Below are 18,536 nucleotides of genomic sequence, written 5' to 3'. Positions count from 1 at the left end.
TGAGCCTCCAAGATTGCAGGAAAAGTCAAGGATCAAGACCCAAGGTGGAAAAATAAAAGCTGTTAAGATAGTTGTTACAGTTGTCAAAGACTGTGGCCACTCTGTGAAGCAAATCCTGGCAAATGGCAGACAAATTGGTCAGTTCAAACTTAATTTGTAACTTTAGAAGGTGCCTTGAAACATTCCAACTGTCAGCACAAATTTTTTTTCCCACCAACTCCAGACTCACGGACAGTGAAGGAGGGATATTTTTCTTCTTGCCTGCTCAGACCAATTGATTGGGAGTTAATGTAAGATTAACAATGTTACACCCCAAATTGCCGCTCAGCTGTCCAAGAATTACTAGAGGGGAAAGTACAGTGATTCAGCAGCGCCCGTGACTGGTTTCCAACTGTGACAGCGAGAGAGCAATGAGGTGCGATAAAAAGTCGACGGCCTCCCACAGAAACTGGGCTTGGCTTCGGAAACTTTTCATAATCTCACACAAATCAAAACATTCACTGTATTACCAAGTGGCGATCTATGATTAGATTTTGATTACTAATCAATAGATCAATGTCTGAAAAGTGCCTCAGGTGGCTTTAGACTCTCTGGTGTTGAGGTTTTATATAAACCAGCAGTCATTCTCTTTTTACCACGTGTTAAACACATCACATTAGATTTAATTAGGTAGAGGGGAGATGATTGAAGAGACACAAAAACATTAAATCTCCACAGCTCCAGTGCTGCTGCTCTGTAACTTACGCCGATGTGTGACTTCCTCAAAAAGAGTTGCAGAGGTTCAACTACGCTGCTAAAACCAAGATATAAATGTTATCTTTCAACAGCTTCACATGTAAATGCCATTTTGACTTCACTGCACACCATAAGTAGAAATTAGCATCAGTTAATCCTATGATGTGATATGACACTCCCGTAAAGCAGCATAAACATATCCTGACTTTTACTCCCTGTACTTTAGTAGGGACATAGCTAAAAAAAAAACACAAGATCCTACATTTCCCATAATACAACTTAAAAGCATTAAAAAAAAAAAAAAAGGCCAAAACATCACCACCTGGGTAATTTTCTCAGACTTTAAAAAGCTCCTCAACGGTACAAAGTTTAATGTCATCTGCTCCTGACTGTGCTGTTTCATGTGTGTTTGTTTGTAATACTGCTAAAATCTAATGCAAATATTTGAATACAAAAAGCTTCTCAAGTCACAGAAGACATTACACATGCTGAGCGGTACTCATGTGTAAAATTGGCAGAGTGCCCGTTTAAAGCATCACACACATCTGATATGGTAAAGGTAAAGGTTGTATTTTATTTTATACATTAATAAAAATCAGTTATAATACATCACAAAAAAGAAAACAAAAATCACATTTTATTTTATTTGATAAAAACTAGTCTCATCTTGTAACACCTATATCACCATAGATAGGTGGGCTATTGAGTCAAACCATGTCAGTGGTGCTGTTCATCCCTCAAGAGTAAAAAACATTTACTTTCTACTGGCTATCCTCTTGGATCTTCTAAGACTGGTGTTTTGTGTCTCCCTTCCAGCATCATCTGCAGCTACAGCAGCTTTCTTCCTGCTCTGTGAGGAAGCCTGCTGTGATGTGGACTGTCTTTCCCCAGTTTTCACTTTACTTTGTTTTTTTAGTTGTGGATCTGTGGTCTTGGAGGGTCCAGCAGGCGGTCGTCTCCCTCTCACAGCTTGCACCGATTCTTGTGAATTTGATTCTTGCTGCTCTGCTTTCCTCTGCGACCCCCTGGCTGCCTTCACTGATTTCGCCGACTTCTCTGTTCCAGCCTTTTGTTTTGTCTGCTCTTTTGTTGATGTCTGCGTAGATTCATTTGTGCTCTTATGTGCAGGATCATCTTTCAGACTGGTTTGGTTACCTGTTTTACTTGCATCTTGCAACTTTTCAGCTGATGTGACAGCCTTTCTCCTCTCTCTTCCTTTTTTCGTGTGGCTTTTGGCAGCTGACAGTTTCTCTGATGCATCAGTCTTGTTTTCTTTCGCATCTTGGATGTTGATCTGCATTTGAAGATCTTTGTAAGCTTCCTGTGAAATCAGATTTATTAGTTACTGTATAGTAAATACTTAATCTTCAGTTACTGAATGCAACATTTTTCAAGTCACTGTTTTTGCCATCAAGAGCGAGAAACAAAAAGATATGATCAAATCTGATTCTAACCTCTACTTGTGCAAGTTCAGATTTCAGGTCTGATAAACAGCTCATCAGCCCTTGTAATTCCAGCTGAAAGCACAAATAAAAATGGTCAAAGCAATTCAAAATACAAGTCATACAAGTTGGAGCTTCTCTTACCTGTTCACTGGCAATTTGCTCTTCAATCTGCCCTCTCTCTTCAGCCTCTTTCTTCTTCCTAACAGATGTTTTTGAGGAGCCCATGTTAATATTGGACCCTGTTTTTCCCCAATACACAGGAGAAAAATATGTATACAGAAATGGACAATTTTGCCCAGTGCTGCACAGCATTTATAAACTATGCTGATGGGAAAACAAGTAATCCCAGAGACCATCAATAAGCGATTGCAGATTTGTGAAAGAATGTGAATTTGGGGGATTTTTGCATTTAAAGTGTTGCTTTTCAGGTCCAGTTCTGTGTGTTTTGATTATCCCACAAGTACATGAGTAAACACATAAAATACATACTGTCTCTGTTCAAAGTATTGTGGTACCTTGACAACTTATCATATTGACTCTGCAAGAGCACTTGCAGTATATTAAACCAGTTTCAAATATCAAAAAGACACCAACTGCTAACTGGAAGGTAGAAAAGCAAAACCTAAAAAAAAAAAGGTATGCTTTTGAAAATGGTAAAAACTCATGCAAAATAAATCATGAATAGTCTGATACATGAGAAGACTTTGGCATGATCCTTTAAAATGAATAAACAGTGACTCAAAAACACTCATCTAAAAAAAATGTGTTTTTTTTTTTACTTGTTTGCCACCATCTTCTCCATCTGAGTGAGCTCAATCCTCTTCTCCTCCATGACTTTATGAACATTTTCTTTCGTCACCATGGTCAGGAGAGACTTGGCATCCAGGTCTGATAAATCAGTTAATGGCGATGTCCTTTTGAGGACCACCTTAACCCAGTCTATGAGCTCCTCACAGGATGGAAACTAACAGGGAGGAAAAAAAGGAACAGATGTATTTAATCTTTTCAAGGAATCGTTTGGGTGTTTATGATACTTATAAGCAGTTCAGCACAAGTTTATCTATCAAATTTTGGTGTTTGTTGGCTCGGTGCACTTGTTAAGTTTTAAGTCCAATCTGCCTCTTCACCTTTGTTAGATGTCGCTCTGCTTGTATGTGTGAATTTCCACTGAATGTTATCCAGGAGACTGTAAATGCCAGAGGAATGACCTAAAAGGATCCATCATCTTCAACTTCACATTCACACCATCATTTACCGCAACGTGGAAAACTTTTTTTTATTATTATTTTTTAAATAATGCTATTTTAGGGGCAATATAAAATACCAGTAAAATGCCTATTGCAGACAAAGGCTTGCATTTAAAAAAAAAAAAAAAAAGTTATGACTACAATAAAAAAAGTCAGATGTGCCTTTGTTGCAGCTTCAGAAGAAATCAAGTAATTGTTAACGTTTAACCATAGCGAAAAACTACATGGCTATTACTTAAAAGCTGACATTTAGGAGACAAAATCATCTTGTCACCTTCTTCGATCATTATATTGAGAAATATAATACAAATACATTTTTAAAAAAGAGACTCACCTGGTAGAGCTTAGCCTGTGCGTTCTCCTTGGAAGCCAGTGTCAACTCCAAGGCCATCATTTCCATTTTTAACAACCTCTGCATCTCTTCCAGGTCTCCCTGAGAACACAGTCACAGTATCCCATTACATCACCACCCTGACATCTTCACGGGAAACTGTACAACCACCATTATAATCAAGCAGCAGGAACAGTGGAGTGAAGAAAAAAAAAGCAGCAGCCATTACCTGCAGCTTTTTAATTAGTTTCTCCTCTTCCATCTTCTCAATAAACTCCAAGTCCTCTGTCGTCAACAGATATCCCTTCATCCCCTTTAGCGATGATTTGGGGTCATCGGGTTTAAAAATGTTTTCCGAGCACACTGAAAAAAACAAACACGGAAAGGTTTTAGTGGAGGACACCGTCAGGAAATACCTACAGTATGAAGATAGAACATCTGCAAATACAAAGTAGCTTAGTGATCTCTCTTTCAACTGATTTCAAGGAACCTAAAAGCAGCACCATCATACCAACATGTCAGTATACCAACAGGTACTGTACCTGGTTTTGCTTCATGAGCGTTGAAATCAAAAGTCTTGTTTTGGTCATCTTGATCTCTGCTTCCTGCCTGTTGATAAGTGAGAGGATGGCAACTTTAGATTCAACCATACAAATTAGATCCAGTTTGATAAACACATGAAGCAAAAATCTCTGCATGTACCTCCATATTCTGCTGTAGTTCACCACAATCAGTATTTGAATCTTCAGTGGAAAGATCCAGTTGTCTCTTTACATCTGTCAAAGTAGAAGTCCTGGGAAGCTGTCTACCTGATGGGATTCTATTCCAAAAGTCTTCAAAATGTTTTTCTGACATGTTGGAGGTTCTGTCTGAGGCTTTGTCTTCTTGCAAAAGATTTTATAAAAGGAAGGAAAAAGCACTCCAGAGTTGTGTCGTTTCCTTTCTTTCCTCCATGCAACCTCTGATTTGTGTCACTCATCACTGCTTTATAGTTTTCACCTGTGGCTTAAAGTTTGGTGATTACTCCCTTTCACCACACGATGGCAGCAGATTGTTACAGGTTTTGAAGTTGTTTTGAACTCATCATTTTACCACATTTTATACAATGCTTACAAGAGAAGGAAACATACTAAAAATCGGCACTCTTAGTACAGTTTAAACAGATGAAAGTCAATTATGAACACAGTTTTATTTATAACAAATACTCCCATCAGTACCAATACAATTACTATGACTGCTTCCATTACTGTTAGTGTATATAGCAGATATGAAAATATAAACTGTGACGTCATTAAAGCACACAAAAGTACAGTGGGATGGCGCGCGGGTGGTCGAGTGGTTAGAGTGCATGCCATATACGCAGCGGACCCCGGTTCGAGTCCCGCCCTCTCTCTCCCGTAATTTCCTGTCTCTCTACTGTCAAATAAAGGCGTCTATGCCAGAAAAAACCTTTTTAAAAAAAGTACAGTGGGATACAATTTGTAGTTACTTACATTGCACCTGTTTGACACATTTTGTACTTTATACTTCTACTTCACTACATTTTAAACAAAAATATTGTACTGCACTAATTATCTGACAACTATGGTTACTCAGCAGATACAGATTTTACATTCTGAATATATGATCAACTTATAAAATATCAATATTTTAAGTATAGCATAGTACAGCAGAGTGTAGCATGGTATAATACAGTATAGTATGGCTACAGTATGGTATGTATAAATGCAGTATTATACAGTATATTATGGTATAGTGCAGTACATGTAGTACAATAGACTCACAATAGTTAAGTAGGCCAAGTTTATAAGTTAGCTATGTTAATGTAAATGTAATGTAATGATAAAGTTTTTAAATGACTTAACAGTATATAAATTAGTTAAATGCTGCTTATACAGTTATAATATTTATACTTTAGTACCATTTTTGCTGATATGATCTCAGTGCTTTTCACTTTAGTAGAATTTTAAAGGAGTATATTTTCACATCACTGTATTGTTACTTTTACTTAGGTAAAAGAGTCTAACTACTTTTTCCACCACTGAGAGACGGATTGCATGAACAAGCCAACAGATAAAGCCCACAAATACACTTGAGGCTCCACTGAGAGTAACAGAAGTGTGTAATCACCATCCAGTTCCAGATAAGAAGCTGCCGTGTGTTTGACTTTCTTCTTCACAGTCATATAGGTCACAAGGTTTCACGCATGCTGAGTAAGTTTCACACTCCCAGCTCATGCTTTAACTGGAAAGACAGACAGATATACAGGCAGGTGTACAGACAAACAGATGGACCCTGATACAAAATAGCCAAAACCCTGGCTATCTTTAAACCGAGCTGGTGGTGTCACACTGCCAGTCTCACATGTTTTGTGGAGCTCCAGGAACTCTAGAGAAGAGTGCTGACTCGTAAATACCTCTGCTTTTAAACTGCCCGCTCCCATAATGCCGAGGGAGGAGAGGAAGAAGGAAAATGGCGCGTGTAATAAATTGGTGCTTTATGACAGCGAGTTGGCATAGTCAAGTGGAAAACATTTGCATGGTTTTACATTGCAGGTAGCAAATCACCCCTCAATAAAAATCAAACTCAAAATGACTTTTCTCATCTTCTTCATACCGACAATTCCTCTCTGGTGTAAGTATCTCTGTCGTCCATGTATATCTGGTATATCTTGTTTTTTCACTGGGAGGAAGCAGAGGATTAATGAAAATGCTCTGAGTGATCTGAAAACCGCTCATGTTCATTTTCTTGGCACAGGTGGCACAATTTAACATAAAAAAGAGCCTATCATAGCGTAACAATCATATCTAGGTACAGTAGATGCACATTAATTATTTCATTTAAGGGATAGAGAGACTTTATTTTGTGTGTTGTGTATTCCACATTTTTTAAAAACCCCAAATGACCCCGTTTACATCCACACCCTCTTAGACATCATCCAGACTTCCTTGAAACCCTGCACACCGGCCATTGTGTCATGCAAAAGCTCTTCGGTGCCGAGAGTCGTGTCCCAAAAAGGCCATTTACAGCTGCTCTGACATGTAGCGTATTGAACAGGCCAAGCAGACAGGTCGTAAAGGGACTGATAAAAAGACCCCTGGTGGCTGTTGATGTAAGCTATAGAGTGAAAATTGGACAGAGACAGGTGCTCTGACTTACTGAGAGACTAATGGAAAAGCGGTTAGGGCCATTACTGCCTGTGAGATGGAAAGTTTTAGCTTTTAATCCCAAAAAACAAACAATATTTATTTTAGTGAAGTTTAGTAGAGAGAGGTGGTTAAAGGAACTGATTGCAGCGTTTGATATGAAAATCCACGTCATTCTTTGTGTGCTGATGATTCAACTTTTTGGCTTGTGACCCTTTAAAACAAAGCAATGATTACTTGTGATTGTGACCAGTTCAACAAATGACTGACTGTTTTCTTCACTGTATTTTTGGAGAGAGCTAAATTAATCCAGAAATTCACAAGAAATTGTCGACGATTAGAAGAAATGTGTTTGGTCTCACTTACTGGCTCTAAAATTTAGGCTTCGAATTTAATTAAAAATGTGATTTCCCTATCTTTAAAAAATAGAGTTTGCAATTACTGGATTCATGTTAATTGCAACCTGTAACTGCGCATGTCAAAGGACAAAAATTGTGTAAAATAATGATTAGATAATGACTCATATAAAGGCTAGATAAAATAATCTCACTTTGAGCACCATTCAGTAGCTGATTTACAGTTTTTGAATGGATCACATTATCTTCCTCTGCAGGTAAGATCCCATCTGCCAAGGAAGATCACATGGTACAATCAAAAGCTCCAGCTAAAATACTGAATGAACCATATAGGTTTATCAACCGCGGTTTTCCAAATGAACTTTCAGTCTCAACCGATGTAATTCCTTTTTGGATCCAATATGAAGTACCAAAATATATTTTATTATAGCACATAACTTTAAGAAATTACATTAATTTATGGTAATAATCTGGAATTTTTGATTTAGGAATATCAAAAACTACACTGTTTGTTTTGAATATTGTGTAAATGTATGCACACTGGTATTTCATATTTGGTATTAGCAAATATTTGAGCTATTTAGCTGTGTGTTTTTCATCTAATGAGCTTTTTTTGTTGTTGTTTGACAAAAATTAAAAATGAATAAAATCACCAAAGTAAACAAACAAAATGCCTGAATATGGAAATGTATGAAGAGATCGGGAGTAATGGGACACTCCTGAGCATGCTCACACATGTGCACGTGTATATATACATGTCAAAATCACAAACACATGCACGCACGCACCCACACACACACACACACACACACACACACACACACACTCACACAAACAGCCATCTGCGAGTGATGAGAGATGGCCAGTTGGAAACTTTGAGGCCTGCACTTTCTGTCGTACCGCACTCAGAGCTGTCAGTAAGGTTAATTTTGTGATGTTTGTGCTTAGAGAGCACCCGTGTTAAGTTACTACACGCCTCATATCAGCCAACGACTTTATAATAATGTGTGCTGAGGCTGTAGTTCAGGCCCAGTCCCACTCTCGTTGTGTATATTCAGACACTTTTAAACTATATAAGCACCTGTCATGCTAGAACCACACTAAATGTTTGCACTGAAAGCTACAAATACAATTTCCTGCGCTCGGGTTTGTTCATGTCCATCAGGTAGGACTTCTAGGTCTATCTACTATCTTTTTTTGGACACCCTATGAAATTTCACCACACATACATGTAGTTTCATTACATACATAAGCACATACTTACATTACTTCACATAGCTTTTAAAATGCTTGACAGGGATGCCAGTGAAATGTATCAGCACAAGCATTTAGCATGCCTAAGCTGTAAACCATCAGTACACTGTCCTGTGCCAAGATGTGCGCAGAGAACCAAAACATTGATGAGTTGATATGATAAATATATATATGAAATTCACACACAGTTTGGCTTTTGTGAACAGATACAATACAAATTCCATTATCAGCTATTATCAATCAGCTACCTATGATTAAATCAATACTGCTAAGTCTTCTATATTCTGGATTGCCATTTCATCTGCGTGCAAGATCAGAGGGGAAAATGAAATTAATTGAGGCAGTGAAATACTGTTATTGGTGAACTGTGTTGATTCACTGAGTGTGAAATAAAAAAAAATTGCTCTACTGAGGTTAAGATCAGCAATAATTCATGCACAATGTAATCTGCAACACTTTCCTAAATCCCTGTTATTCAGATTATGCAGGGTTTGTTTATTTGGATATAATTTCTGCTTTTTTTTTCACCCTGCTCCCTGCGGCCACTTTGTCTTCTGCTAAAGAAACTTCTCTTAAATACGGTGACCCCTGAGGAAAGCAAAGCACACACAAGAGTGAGATCACAAACTAAGAAATGCTGGAAATACCAATACACATACAATAAGGGAAAACACGTGCAACAAGAAAAATGCAACCAAGCTAATCTCTATACTGGAAGTGATCCTGGTCTACTCAACATTTTGTGTGGGAAAGCAAAATGTAACATAACATCCATTATTTGAAACCAAATGACAATTTCATATAGCTACAGAACTTTGCAAATCCTTATGCGTGATTGTTTTGTCATAGTTTGCTTTATATACTCCTATATAGTATAACTTGTTGACGTAATTGAGATGCATGTTACATACTTCTGCATAGGTGTGCGCTCAGTTTTATAAGGCTGCAGTCAGAACAGCTGGAGACGATGCTGAGCTACTTCCAATATTCCACTGTAGGCTATAAAAGTCATGTTTTCAAGAAGTATCTCACATCTCTTCTACTCAACTAACAGCTCCGAAACATTTCTCCTTACTCGTCTACTGTGGCAATGACTGCACATTTCATCTACCTGTCGGAAAAAGGATGTGATTAAAGGTAAGACTGTAAGACAGGTTGAAGTGAAAAGTTAGAAAGGAGAGCTTCTTGTTGGATCTGCTGGGAAAATCCAGTGCAGAACAAGCAAACAAACCAGAACCAGCATTGTTTTCCATTCTCCAATTCCCAAGCTGTGTGTAAGAGCAATTGTAAAGCACTCAGCATAGACTTTTATGTCACAAACACACACGCACCTGGGTAAATAAAGGTAAAAAACAGAGATTTGGCCAGGAGATTTATGGCAGTGCGTCAAGGAGAGCGGTCACTGACAGCTGGAGAACTTTTTCTGAGTCTTTGATGCAATTCAGGTCACACATACAGCCACCAATCCCCCCCCCCCCGACACACACACACACACACACACAAACACACACACACACACACACACACACACACACACACACACACACACACACACACACACACACACACACACACACACACACACACACACACACACACACACACACAGCAGAGAAACATGTTCACACATATCCACAGGTAAATCCTTATTTGGTTACATTGATCTGATATTTTCATGTCCTGAGAATATAATTAATTTAAAAGCAATTAATTTTAACTTTGCATGCCATCCAAAGCTGAATAATGCCCATGATTCTATTAAGGCTTTGACGTCTGCTGAGAGAAAGAGGAGGCTGCCTGTGACTCAACTGCTTGCAACCCCCCTTCCACCCAACCCTCCCCTCCTGCTTTGTCTAAGTCTGCATCAGAAAGCAATACAGCAGAGGGGTCAGGTACCTAATTTTGGTGCAACCCCACCCCAATCCCAGGTGAAAAGCTTTCTAGAATTTCTTTAAGTAGCAGCACATGCTGTGACTAGTCAAATTTAATCCAGAGTTTCTTAAAATGAGCATGAGTGCAAACATACAACACAAAATAAATTCACAACTTTGCAGTTTTGGTGCCATTTTTGTTTCCATTTTCCCACCGAGCTCTGGCAGAAATACCTAAATTCCTGTCTAAATTTTGCCTCCAACCCCCCCACCCCTCCCTTCACTCCTTCTCTCCCCAGGGACAGTCACAGACTCCCAAGGGCTCAGTCTTCTGTCAAGGGCCATATGGTACCGTCAGAGCTCTGTGTGTGCTTGCGTCTGAGCGCGTGTGCTGTAGAGGGAGGGCAGCCGTGGCTCAAGGTGTCAGAAGGGAGGGTGGTTTAAATTTAACTGCAACAGAGCTGATATCTGCATGGCAGGTCCTGACTCCCCCTCTGCTCTCTCATTCTCTCACACATACACACACACACACACACACACACATACACACACACAGTCTGTCTTCAGAGTCCCCAGCCCCAGACATCATCACACACACACACACACACACACACACACACACACACACACACACACATACACACATACACACAGCAGCTCCCTCAGTCTGTCAGGAGACGTGCCTCTTCCTCCTCTTCTCTCCCACCTATCAGACCACCTGGATTGTACAAGAGGCCAGCTGAGGACGCGACCGAGGAGAGAAAAAGGACGCTCACCGTCGCAAAGGAGAGCAGAGCAAACATTCACAGTGAGGATAACGCTTCATCTCAGCCGACAGGCTGAAGGCACAGCCAGTGGCACTGCAGAGGTACAACAGCACAGTGGGCTAAAGCATTGCTACAAGAGGTAAGACCGGAGCTTGGCTTAGAGTGGCTGAATGTGTGTATGTGTGTTTGTGTGTGTAGATGCTCAAACCCTGACAAACTCAATATTCATCTCTTTTATTCTGGAGGCAAACATGCAAAATGCAAAACCTTGCGTGTATGTGTGTTTGTTATGGGGTCTCACCAAACGTACAAATCAGATAACACTGAAATCCTTGGTAAATACATATTGATATCTGTGATATATTTGGATTTTTAAAAAAATCATTATAGAGTAACACTAATATTGCACATGCTCTTCATTAATAGTGCAATTCATTAAAAAAAAGTGTTCTGGATTTTATCATATTTCTATATATATCTGCACAGATACAGATCATATTGCAATGTATTGTGCATTGAAATGTCTAATTTGAGTGGATTTGTATAGCAGTTAAATAGTGTGGCATAATCAGGGATGTGACAGCTTTGCTGCAAGGTTGCTGCTAATTAGCCAGATAGAGAGATTATAGGCCAGAAGAGAGAGACTGGAGTGTCACAGGGACTGTCTGATAATCTTGATTTAATCTAATTGGATTTAATTTGCTCTAATTGGATTGAATTTTTTTGGCCAGCAGGCAAAAGACAAACCTTTTTGATTTTGCATGCATCTCTCTAGAATGATTGAATTTATTTTTTCTGAAAATGATGCAGCTGAAGTCAAAGTCAGTAAGGCAGAATAAATCACTGGCGCTTTTCAATTGAATTTGCTGATGCTGGCAGAACACGATATTGCCCTGGCAGTGCTAACGCACCCCGTGGTCAATTTACCCGCCACATCAAAGCTGTAGTGATAATTCATCAACTTTTGTGCAGTGATACTGTCTTGAGTGGACGCTGGTGTTACACGATGGATCGTATTGGTAGCAGCCGGGGGAATTTCCAAAGGGCAGCGTGTCCATGAGAACCCGCAGCAGTGTCATACTGTATCTCAGTGCAGGGAGGGCCGGCGAGGGAGGGAGAGGGAGAGGGGGTCAAGTTACCAGGCCTGCACTCGTGTCTCAGTTTGGAAACATACTAAGGGGAGTGGGAGAGGGAGTGACAGTCAAATGTCAACCCAATAAAGCTTTTTCACTTGAGCTGAATTGAATTGTGAAACCCAGACACAGACGTTTTCCCAATTTGGCTTAAAAAAAACAACCCAAAGCCATAATCAGGTCAGGATGTCCTGTACTGGCACCCATAGTTTGATGATGTGTTAGTATGTGATGGTCAGCAAAGTAAAAGAGAGACGTTACCAAAAAAAGGATTAGCATCGCTCTCAGAGATCAACACTGTGTGTTTTGGTTTGCGGTTACTCACAAGTTATGAATATAGAAAGCTTACGGTTGCATTTATTGCATAAAGGATGATGATGATCTTGTCATGGAAGGAAGCAATCAAATTAAATCTGGTCAATGACAGCCTCAGGACAAAGCTACAATACAGCATAATGTCAATATACAAAGCATTTTCCATCAAAATTACATTACATTTCTCCCCGTTTTATAAATCTTTGTAAATTGGATTTTGGACTGTTCATTGGCCAAAATATACATCTTATCTTATGGACTGAAATAATAGTAAAAATAATCGACAGGTGTTGATTTTCTCATAGAGTCCTACAATCCTCCCTCCTGTGAGTAAATATTTGGGCTGACAGAGGGACACCCCCTCTAAAGGCTTTAGATTTGACACCTGGCATTAAAATGCGTCTTGGGCGATCTGATCACAAGTGGACAGCTCTAAGTACAGGTGTGAATGAGGATGTATTGATATCTGATCGCTCAGACCACATTTGGGGAGTGGTCTGAGTGGCCAAAACAAACAGACAAAATAGATTCTCATTAATGGACAACACACAAAACATGCTGTCTGATTTCTATTTGGGACGAATAATTTTGATTTAGCCATTGCGCCAAGGTCTTTCCAATCTTCTTCTACTTCTTTTAATTTCTGGCAGCACGGGAAGTGCATTGCTGCCCCCTTAAGGTTAAAAACAAGAACACATTTGCTCAAGGACGAAAGAATGTACAAATTTATTTGCAGGGAAGCGAGATGCAATCACAAGTGACACATTGTGATGCCAGGTGTGAACTGACGTACAGGGCATAGATGTGACAGATTCATCTATTTAAGTTTGTACGATAGTGGGGCAGAGAGCCTTTAGCCTTCTGGTGCGGGTAATCTGTCGTAAACAAGATGGCAGCAACCTAACAGACGGATCGACAAGTTTAAGAGGTTTGGTGTTTTTGGTGTGTAGGGTCATGTGAGTTGATGTGGAGTTGTGTTGTGAGTGAATTCATCTAAATGCGGACTGACAAGCTTTATATTTTCACAATTTTTGCACTAGAGTAATCTATTTGCAGATTTCTATAAAGAGTGGTCTCTTGTTTGAATATATGGAGAAACGCTTGACGATTGAGCCTTTGTAGCCTCTCAGATTAATAAATGAATATGATTTATAGTAAATGAATAACCACTGTCTTCTCATGTTACTACTGTGATCTCAGTCTGATCCCTGCAGCATTTATACATAGAGGAATCAAACACTTACTGTTTTTGTCGTGATTCTTAACCAACGTTTTTTGTACGGTTTTCAAATGAAATCTTGTAAAAAGTGTTGCATATGATCAAGTCAGATAAATGTTTTGACACAGTAAAGATGTGTTTTTTTTCTAGAGATCTTGTTGGAGGTGCTATGCAGTAATTTATTAGCTTCCTAAAAAAAAGCTGATGATCAAAAAACAGAAGGGAGGGTAAAAGGTTAGTTTAATATGATATATCGTTGCTGGTCCATAGAGCAGTGGTTCCCAACTTGTCAGGGCAGGTCATGCAATAAATCTGATGGGTTGTGGGATGATATATGGTAATAATAAAGAGAAACATTAGGTACGAACTTTGGTACTGCTATTTCCTCATAGTTTTACCTCTTTAAGCCTCTAAATATCATGAAACAATTGACAGACATTACGCAATCTGACGAGGCATTACAGACTTATAAGCCTAAATCCACTGCATTACACCACATGTTGATGTCTTCATAATATTTTGACTTTCCTGCAGCAGAGCACCTTGCTGCAAATTGCTTCCCTCTCAGGATGATTGACAGTTTGAGGGTAGTGGGGCAGAGATCATTAAACAAGACACGCATTAAGGCAAACCTCCTGGCACCTTGAGCTTCACCAGCTGTACGGCGGATTAGAAGGCCTGGCTCGGAGGCTTTATTGAAGGTGTTTCATTCATCAGCGAGGAGAGGGAGGGCTTGGTAGTTGTGCTTGGATGAGAGTGTGTGTGTGTGTGTGTGTGAACTAATCAAAGTAAATGTCTTCTTGATTAGTCCTTAAAATACTTGTAGTCTGCCTTAAAATCTAGGAGGATGAAAAGGCCTTAAACTTTGTTTTAAGATTGTGAGTGTGAATAAGTCCCTGGAAAAAATGGTCTCTTTCTTGTAAAGACCAAACGCAAAAGGGCTAAAAGTTGAGGGAAAAGCTGGGAATGATTCCTGATGCTTCAACTTGGCAGCGAATGGTAAAGAGTGTGGATTAAAAGGGCTTTCCCACAGTATCAACTCTCATATTCCCATCATATCTCCGCAGAGCATCCAGAAACATGATAGATAACAGTCACGAGATACAGTATGAGAGGACGGTTGATGAGAAGTTCATGGGTTGTAACTGTCGGTCTGTCTTGTTGACATGCGATGGATATCGGAGGCTCCTCATAAAAGGCCTTGCTGTTGTGTTGTGAGCAGGACACTACAGTGAAGCCCTGCGTTGGTGGGAAGCAAAGAGTCACATTACATTGTTGGCTGAGGGTGTAAGGATTATAAGTTTCTGGACTTTGTAATACATTTGGAGAATAGGAGTGGAGTCAGGAACTTTGCTACTACCAGATCAAGGCAAAACTTCCAAATGATCTCCTAAAAGTAGTTGAAAATATACAGTACGAGTACAGAAGAACAACTACAGTTCCATCAATGTGGTGTAAAAAAATTAAGAGATTGTGAACAGAGCCAGGCTGGCTGTTTCCCCCTATTTCCAGTCTTTATGCTAAGCCAAGCTAACCATCACCTAGCTGTGGTGTCATAATTACAATACGGACATGAAAGTGGTATCGATCTTCTCATCTTACTCTTGGCAAGAAAGCAAGAAAATGCATTTCCAAAACTATTCCTTCAAAAAATATCAAGCACAGCATATAAAATCGCAGCTTTGGAAGATTGTAGGAGCGGGGTCGACCAGTACAAGAAGGTCTTAACTGTGTGGATTGGGGGGACACATGGCGTACACAGACTTGTTTCAGTCCAGCGGATCCTGTTTCGCTCACAGAATACCAGCCATTCGCAGCTCTGGGAAAAGAGCACTATATATACCGAGAGAGAAACGCCAGTGTTGTCCAACATTGGTCTCTCTCTCCCTCTTGCAGCTTGACCTGCAGTCAAAATAAGTCAACTGAGATCAGACTGTACAGCAGTACAATCTTTCATCCAGCTGATTGAAAGATCAGCTGGATGGTGCTTTCGCAGAACCCTGTTCCAATTAGAGCAAGTGAAGACATACAAGTGTAAGAGGCTCAGGGACACATGACTATAAAAAGGAAAAACTCTGTATTAGGAAGACGGGTTAGTAGCATTGTGTTGTCATGGACAGCAGATCTGGTAAAAAGTTTCCTGAGTATTTGTAAGAAGTGGTTAAATCTTTACACCAGATGTCAAACTGACCATCAAACCGTGAATGTGTATAATTTGATAAAACACACTATGGCCCTCCGCTCGATTATCTTTATGTTGCATTTCATTGCTGACACATCACTTTCCCCCAGGTGCACCACCAAAGAAACAGCTTGACTCCAGCCGCATAAATAATTCACATACATATCTTTCGTTTGGTGGTGGACCGAATGGTTATAGCGTGATTTGCTGCAGCAGACGCTATTACTGCTTGTCTCCATGGAAGTGTAAAAGTGAGTAACGCTTGTGCTGCGTCAGTACACCATGAAGCATTGGTGATGGAAGGCTGGCTGTACTGCTTTAAAAACTCTCAGCAGGGGATCATAGCTGGAGGCTCTAGTTGTATGTAATAAAATGCAACATGGGGGAATCCAAAATGAGAGTAGCTGCAAAACCACATATCTATATGTTTTTCTTTGAGTTCACTTTGAAGTTTACATTCTTTTTACTCTACATATTCTGTAAAATCCAATAACTTGCTCAGTCAGACAGCTGAAATCGATTTTTTTGTCATATTTTTTGTACATTTAGAGGATCTGCTCTTCTTCTCAGATCAAATCCGCACTCACTAGTGTCTGTGTTTACTACTCTCACTCCCCACGCAACACGTCGCACACTGCAACAAGCCAAAAAACAAGAAAGGAAGAGAACCAGCGAGAGAATCTCAAAAGCAGAACAATTAAAATGTTTTTTTGCCCCTCTCATGAGTCTACTCTGCATGCAACAACAGAGGAGGTGGTAGAATAAGCAACAGTGAAACTCCCTTCTTTTCCTCTGAACCTAAAGCTCTTGAAGAGATGATGTGCCTCTGACACCACTGACAACTAATGTGACAACAACTGTAAATGATGACGCTTTAGACACATGCAGTCAGCCGTGAAGCCTCTAACAATCAATATGTCTATATTAACAGTGGTTAAAATGAATAGTTTTACATAAAATGGCTCATATAAAGATGAGACCACAGACTATACATAAAGATGGACGCAGCATCACCCATTGTTTTGCATTTGAGCCTGTTTGAAGGCAAAATTTGCAGTTTACAGTCAGTTTGGAGCTAATACTAAGTCTTCAAATCTTATTAAGTGAGTAATAATTTCCGAAATCTCCACCAAGACACTTATTAGAGGGCCTGAAATTAGCAACTGAGACTACAATGACTTGAAAAACAAAATTGACTTGGCAGCTGCACTTTAACATACATCCGCATTGGATTCAGACTCCAACCATGTCAGTGGCAGATGAGCGATGTACTTATCTGACTGTGACATTACAGTCTCTAAAAGTTTAGACTTCAGTGTGAACTGTCTTGAAAAGTTCATGACATAAAGATATTTTCATTTGACACCAGCAAAACAAATCTGTCAGATTGAGGCAGCCTTACATTTTCATCACACTATCAAAGGAGGTTTCTTCCACTTTTTTTCTCGATTGCAAACAAAAAAAACCAGGACAAGATACAGACAGTTGGAAAGCCTCATTTTGCAGTAAAAGTAGACATAACACCTGTTGCTTGATGAAGGAGATTAGAAAACATAAATCTTATTGACTCTGATACACAGTGAAACTTCTATTAATGTCTTTGTGCGTTAAATATAAAGAAGCTCGTAACCGGAAAGCATTTGTCACCAGAATAGATTTTTAACCCCGGCTGTCTTTTCATTTCCTGCTGGTATTATTGTAAGTCATCCATGTTGCACAGACTTGCCAGTGCGTCACCGCCTTTAATTTATTTAGTGCCTATGTTCTATGTTAAATATACAACGAGGACCCGATGAACTCAGATTCCTCTGTGAGCTGTTTGACGGAGGGCAATGCTTTCCATGATGCAGCAGAAACCGTCAGGGTCATATCACCTGGTTTGCATGTCACACTGTGCAGTTTTCCTCTAATTTTAAACTGAGAACAGGTGGAAATGGTAAAGTATCTGTAGAACTACACATTACTTAGATTTTGAGATGTAATTGGCATTTATTGTAAATCGCATATGTGAGTTACTGATTTATTCTGTTGGCAAAATCCTGGGTGGAAAGAGAAATCACCAAACATCCCTGAAGACTATCCTGTTTTGGGTGTGCTGGTGAGGCGTTAGAGGTTATGTTGTACTTTTGTAGATGTGAAAATCTTCTTTAAACATCTACAAACAAGTCAAATACTTAAGTTTTAAATGGCGAACCATATTTCTCTGGTGGCCTAGGCTTCATTATAAAGTTTGCATGTATACTTGACACACTAGATTATGTTAGTGACTACTGATCTAACACTACATGTCAGATACATTTGCACCCAAGCAAATAGCATCTTATTCTATAGCTTGCTAGGTAGCTACATTATGTAAATGAAATCTTTACAGTGCTTGGTGTCATTTGCCAACCTCAACATGAACCAGCTCACAGCTCGCTGCTATTTCTGCATTGTATTCCCACCAGGGTCTCGGATTTGGTTGTGAAATTCTTGGCATATGTAACATGATTGGATAAAGCGACACAGGTGGCAGCCCGACGCTAAAAATTCACC

General features: G+C 39.6%; 2 protein-coding genes across 2 annotated transcripts in view; one reads left to right on the top strand and one right to left on the bottom strand.

The window, feature by feature from the left end:
- Positions 1 to 1,469: 1,469 nt before the first annotated feature.
- Positions 1,470 to 2,405, bottom strand: LOC134006548 (uncharacterized). The gene is made up of 3 exons (XM_062445464.1): positions 2,322 to 2,405; positions 2,190 to 2,252; positions 1,470 to 2,056 (listed from the first exon to the last, which is right to left on the bottom strand). Exons 1-3 carry the CDS (start codon positions 2,403 to 2,405, stop codon positions 1,490 to 1,492), a joined length of 714 nt encoding a protein of 237 aa, XP_062301448.1. The 3' UTR covers positions 1,470 to 1,489.
- Positions 2,406 to 11,235: 8,830 nt separating this feature from the next.
- Positions 11,236 to 18,536, top strand: part of filip1l (filamin A interacting protein 1-like) — a 72,373-nt gene continuing 65,072 nt past the window's right edge. The window contains exon 1 of the mRNA XM_062414648.1: positions 11,236 to 11,291. The gene's annotated coding sequence lies outside the window, so the exon portion shown is untranslated. The remainder of the gene's footprint in view (positions 11,292 to 18,536) is intronic.

The sequence above is a fragment of the Scomber scombrus genome, chromosome 24 (genome assembly GCF_963691925.1).
Source record: "Scomber scombrus chromosome 24, fScoSco1.1, whole genome shotgun sequence".
Lineage (NCBI taxonomy): Eukaryota > Metazoa > Chordata > Actinopteri > Scombriformes > Scombridae > Scomber > Scomber scombrus.
Note: the sequence above shows the minus strand (reverse complement) of the source record. Positions and strands in the feature narration are given on the sequence as shown.

Coding starts and splice junctions, on each gene's coding strand:
- LOC134006548 (XM_062445464.1), bottom strand. CDS start 2,405: ATGGGCTCCTCAAAAACATCTGTTAGGAAGAAGAAAGAGGCTGAAGAG. Junction 2,253..2,321: donor AGCAAATTGCCAGTGAACAG/GTAAGAGAAGCT, acceptor TTGTGCTTTCAG/CTGGAATTACAAGGGCTGAT. Junction 2,057..2,189: donor CTGAACTTGCACAAGTAGAG/GTTAGAATCAGA, acceptor CTGATTTCACAG/GAAGCTTACAAAGATCTTCA.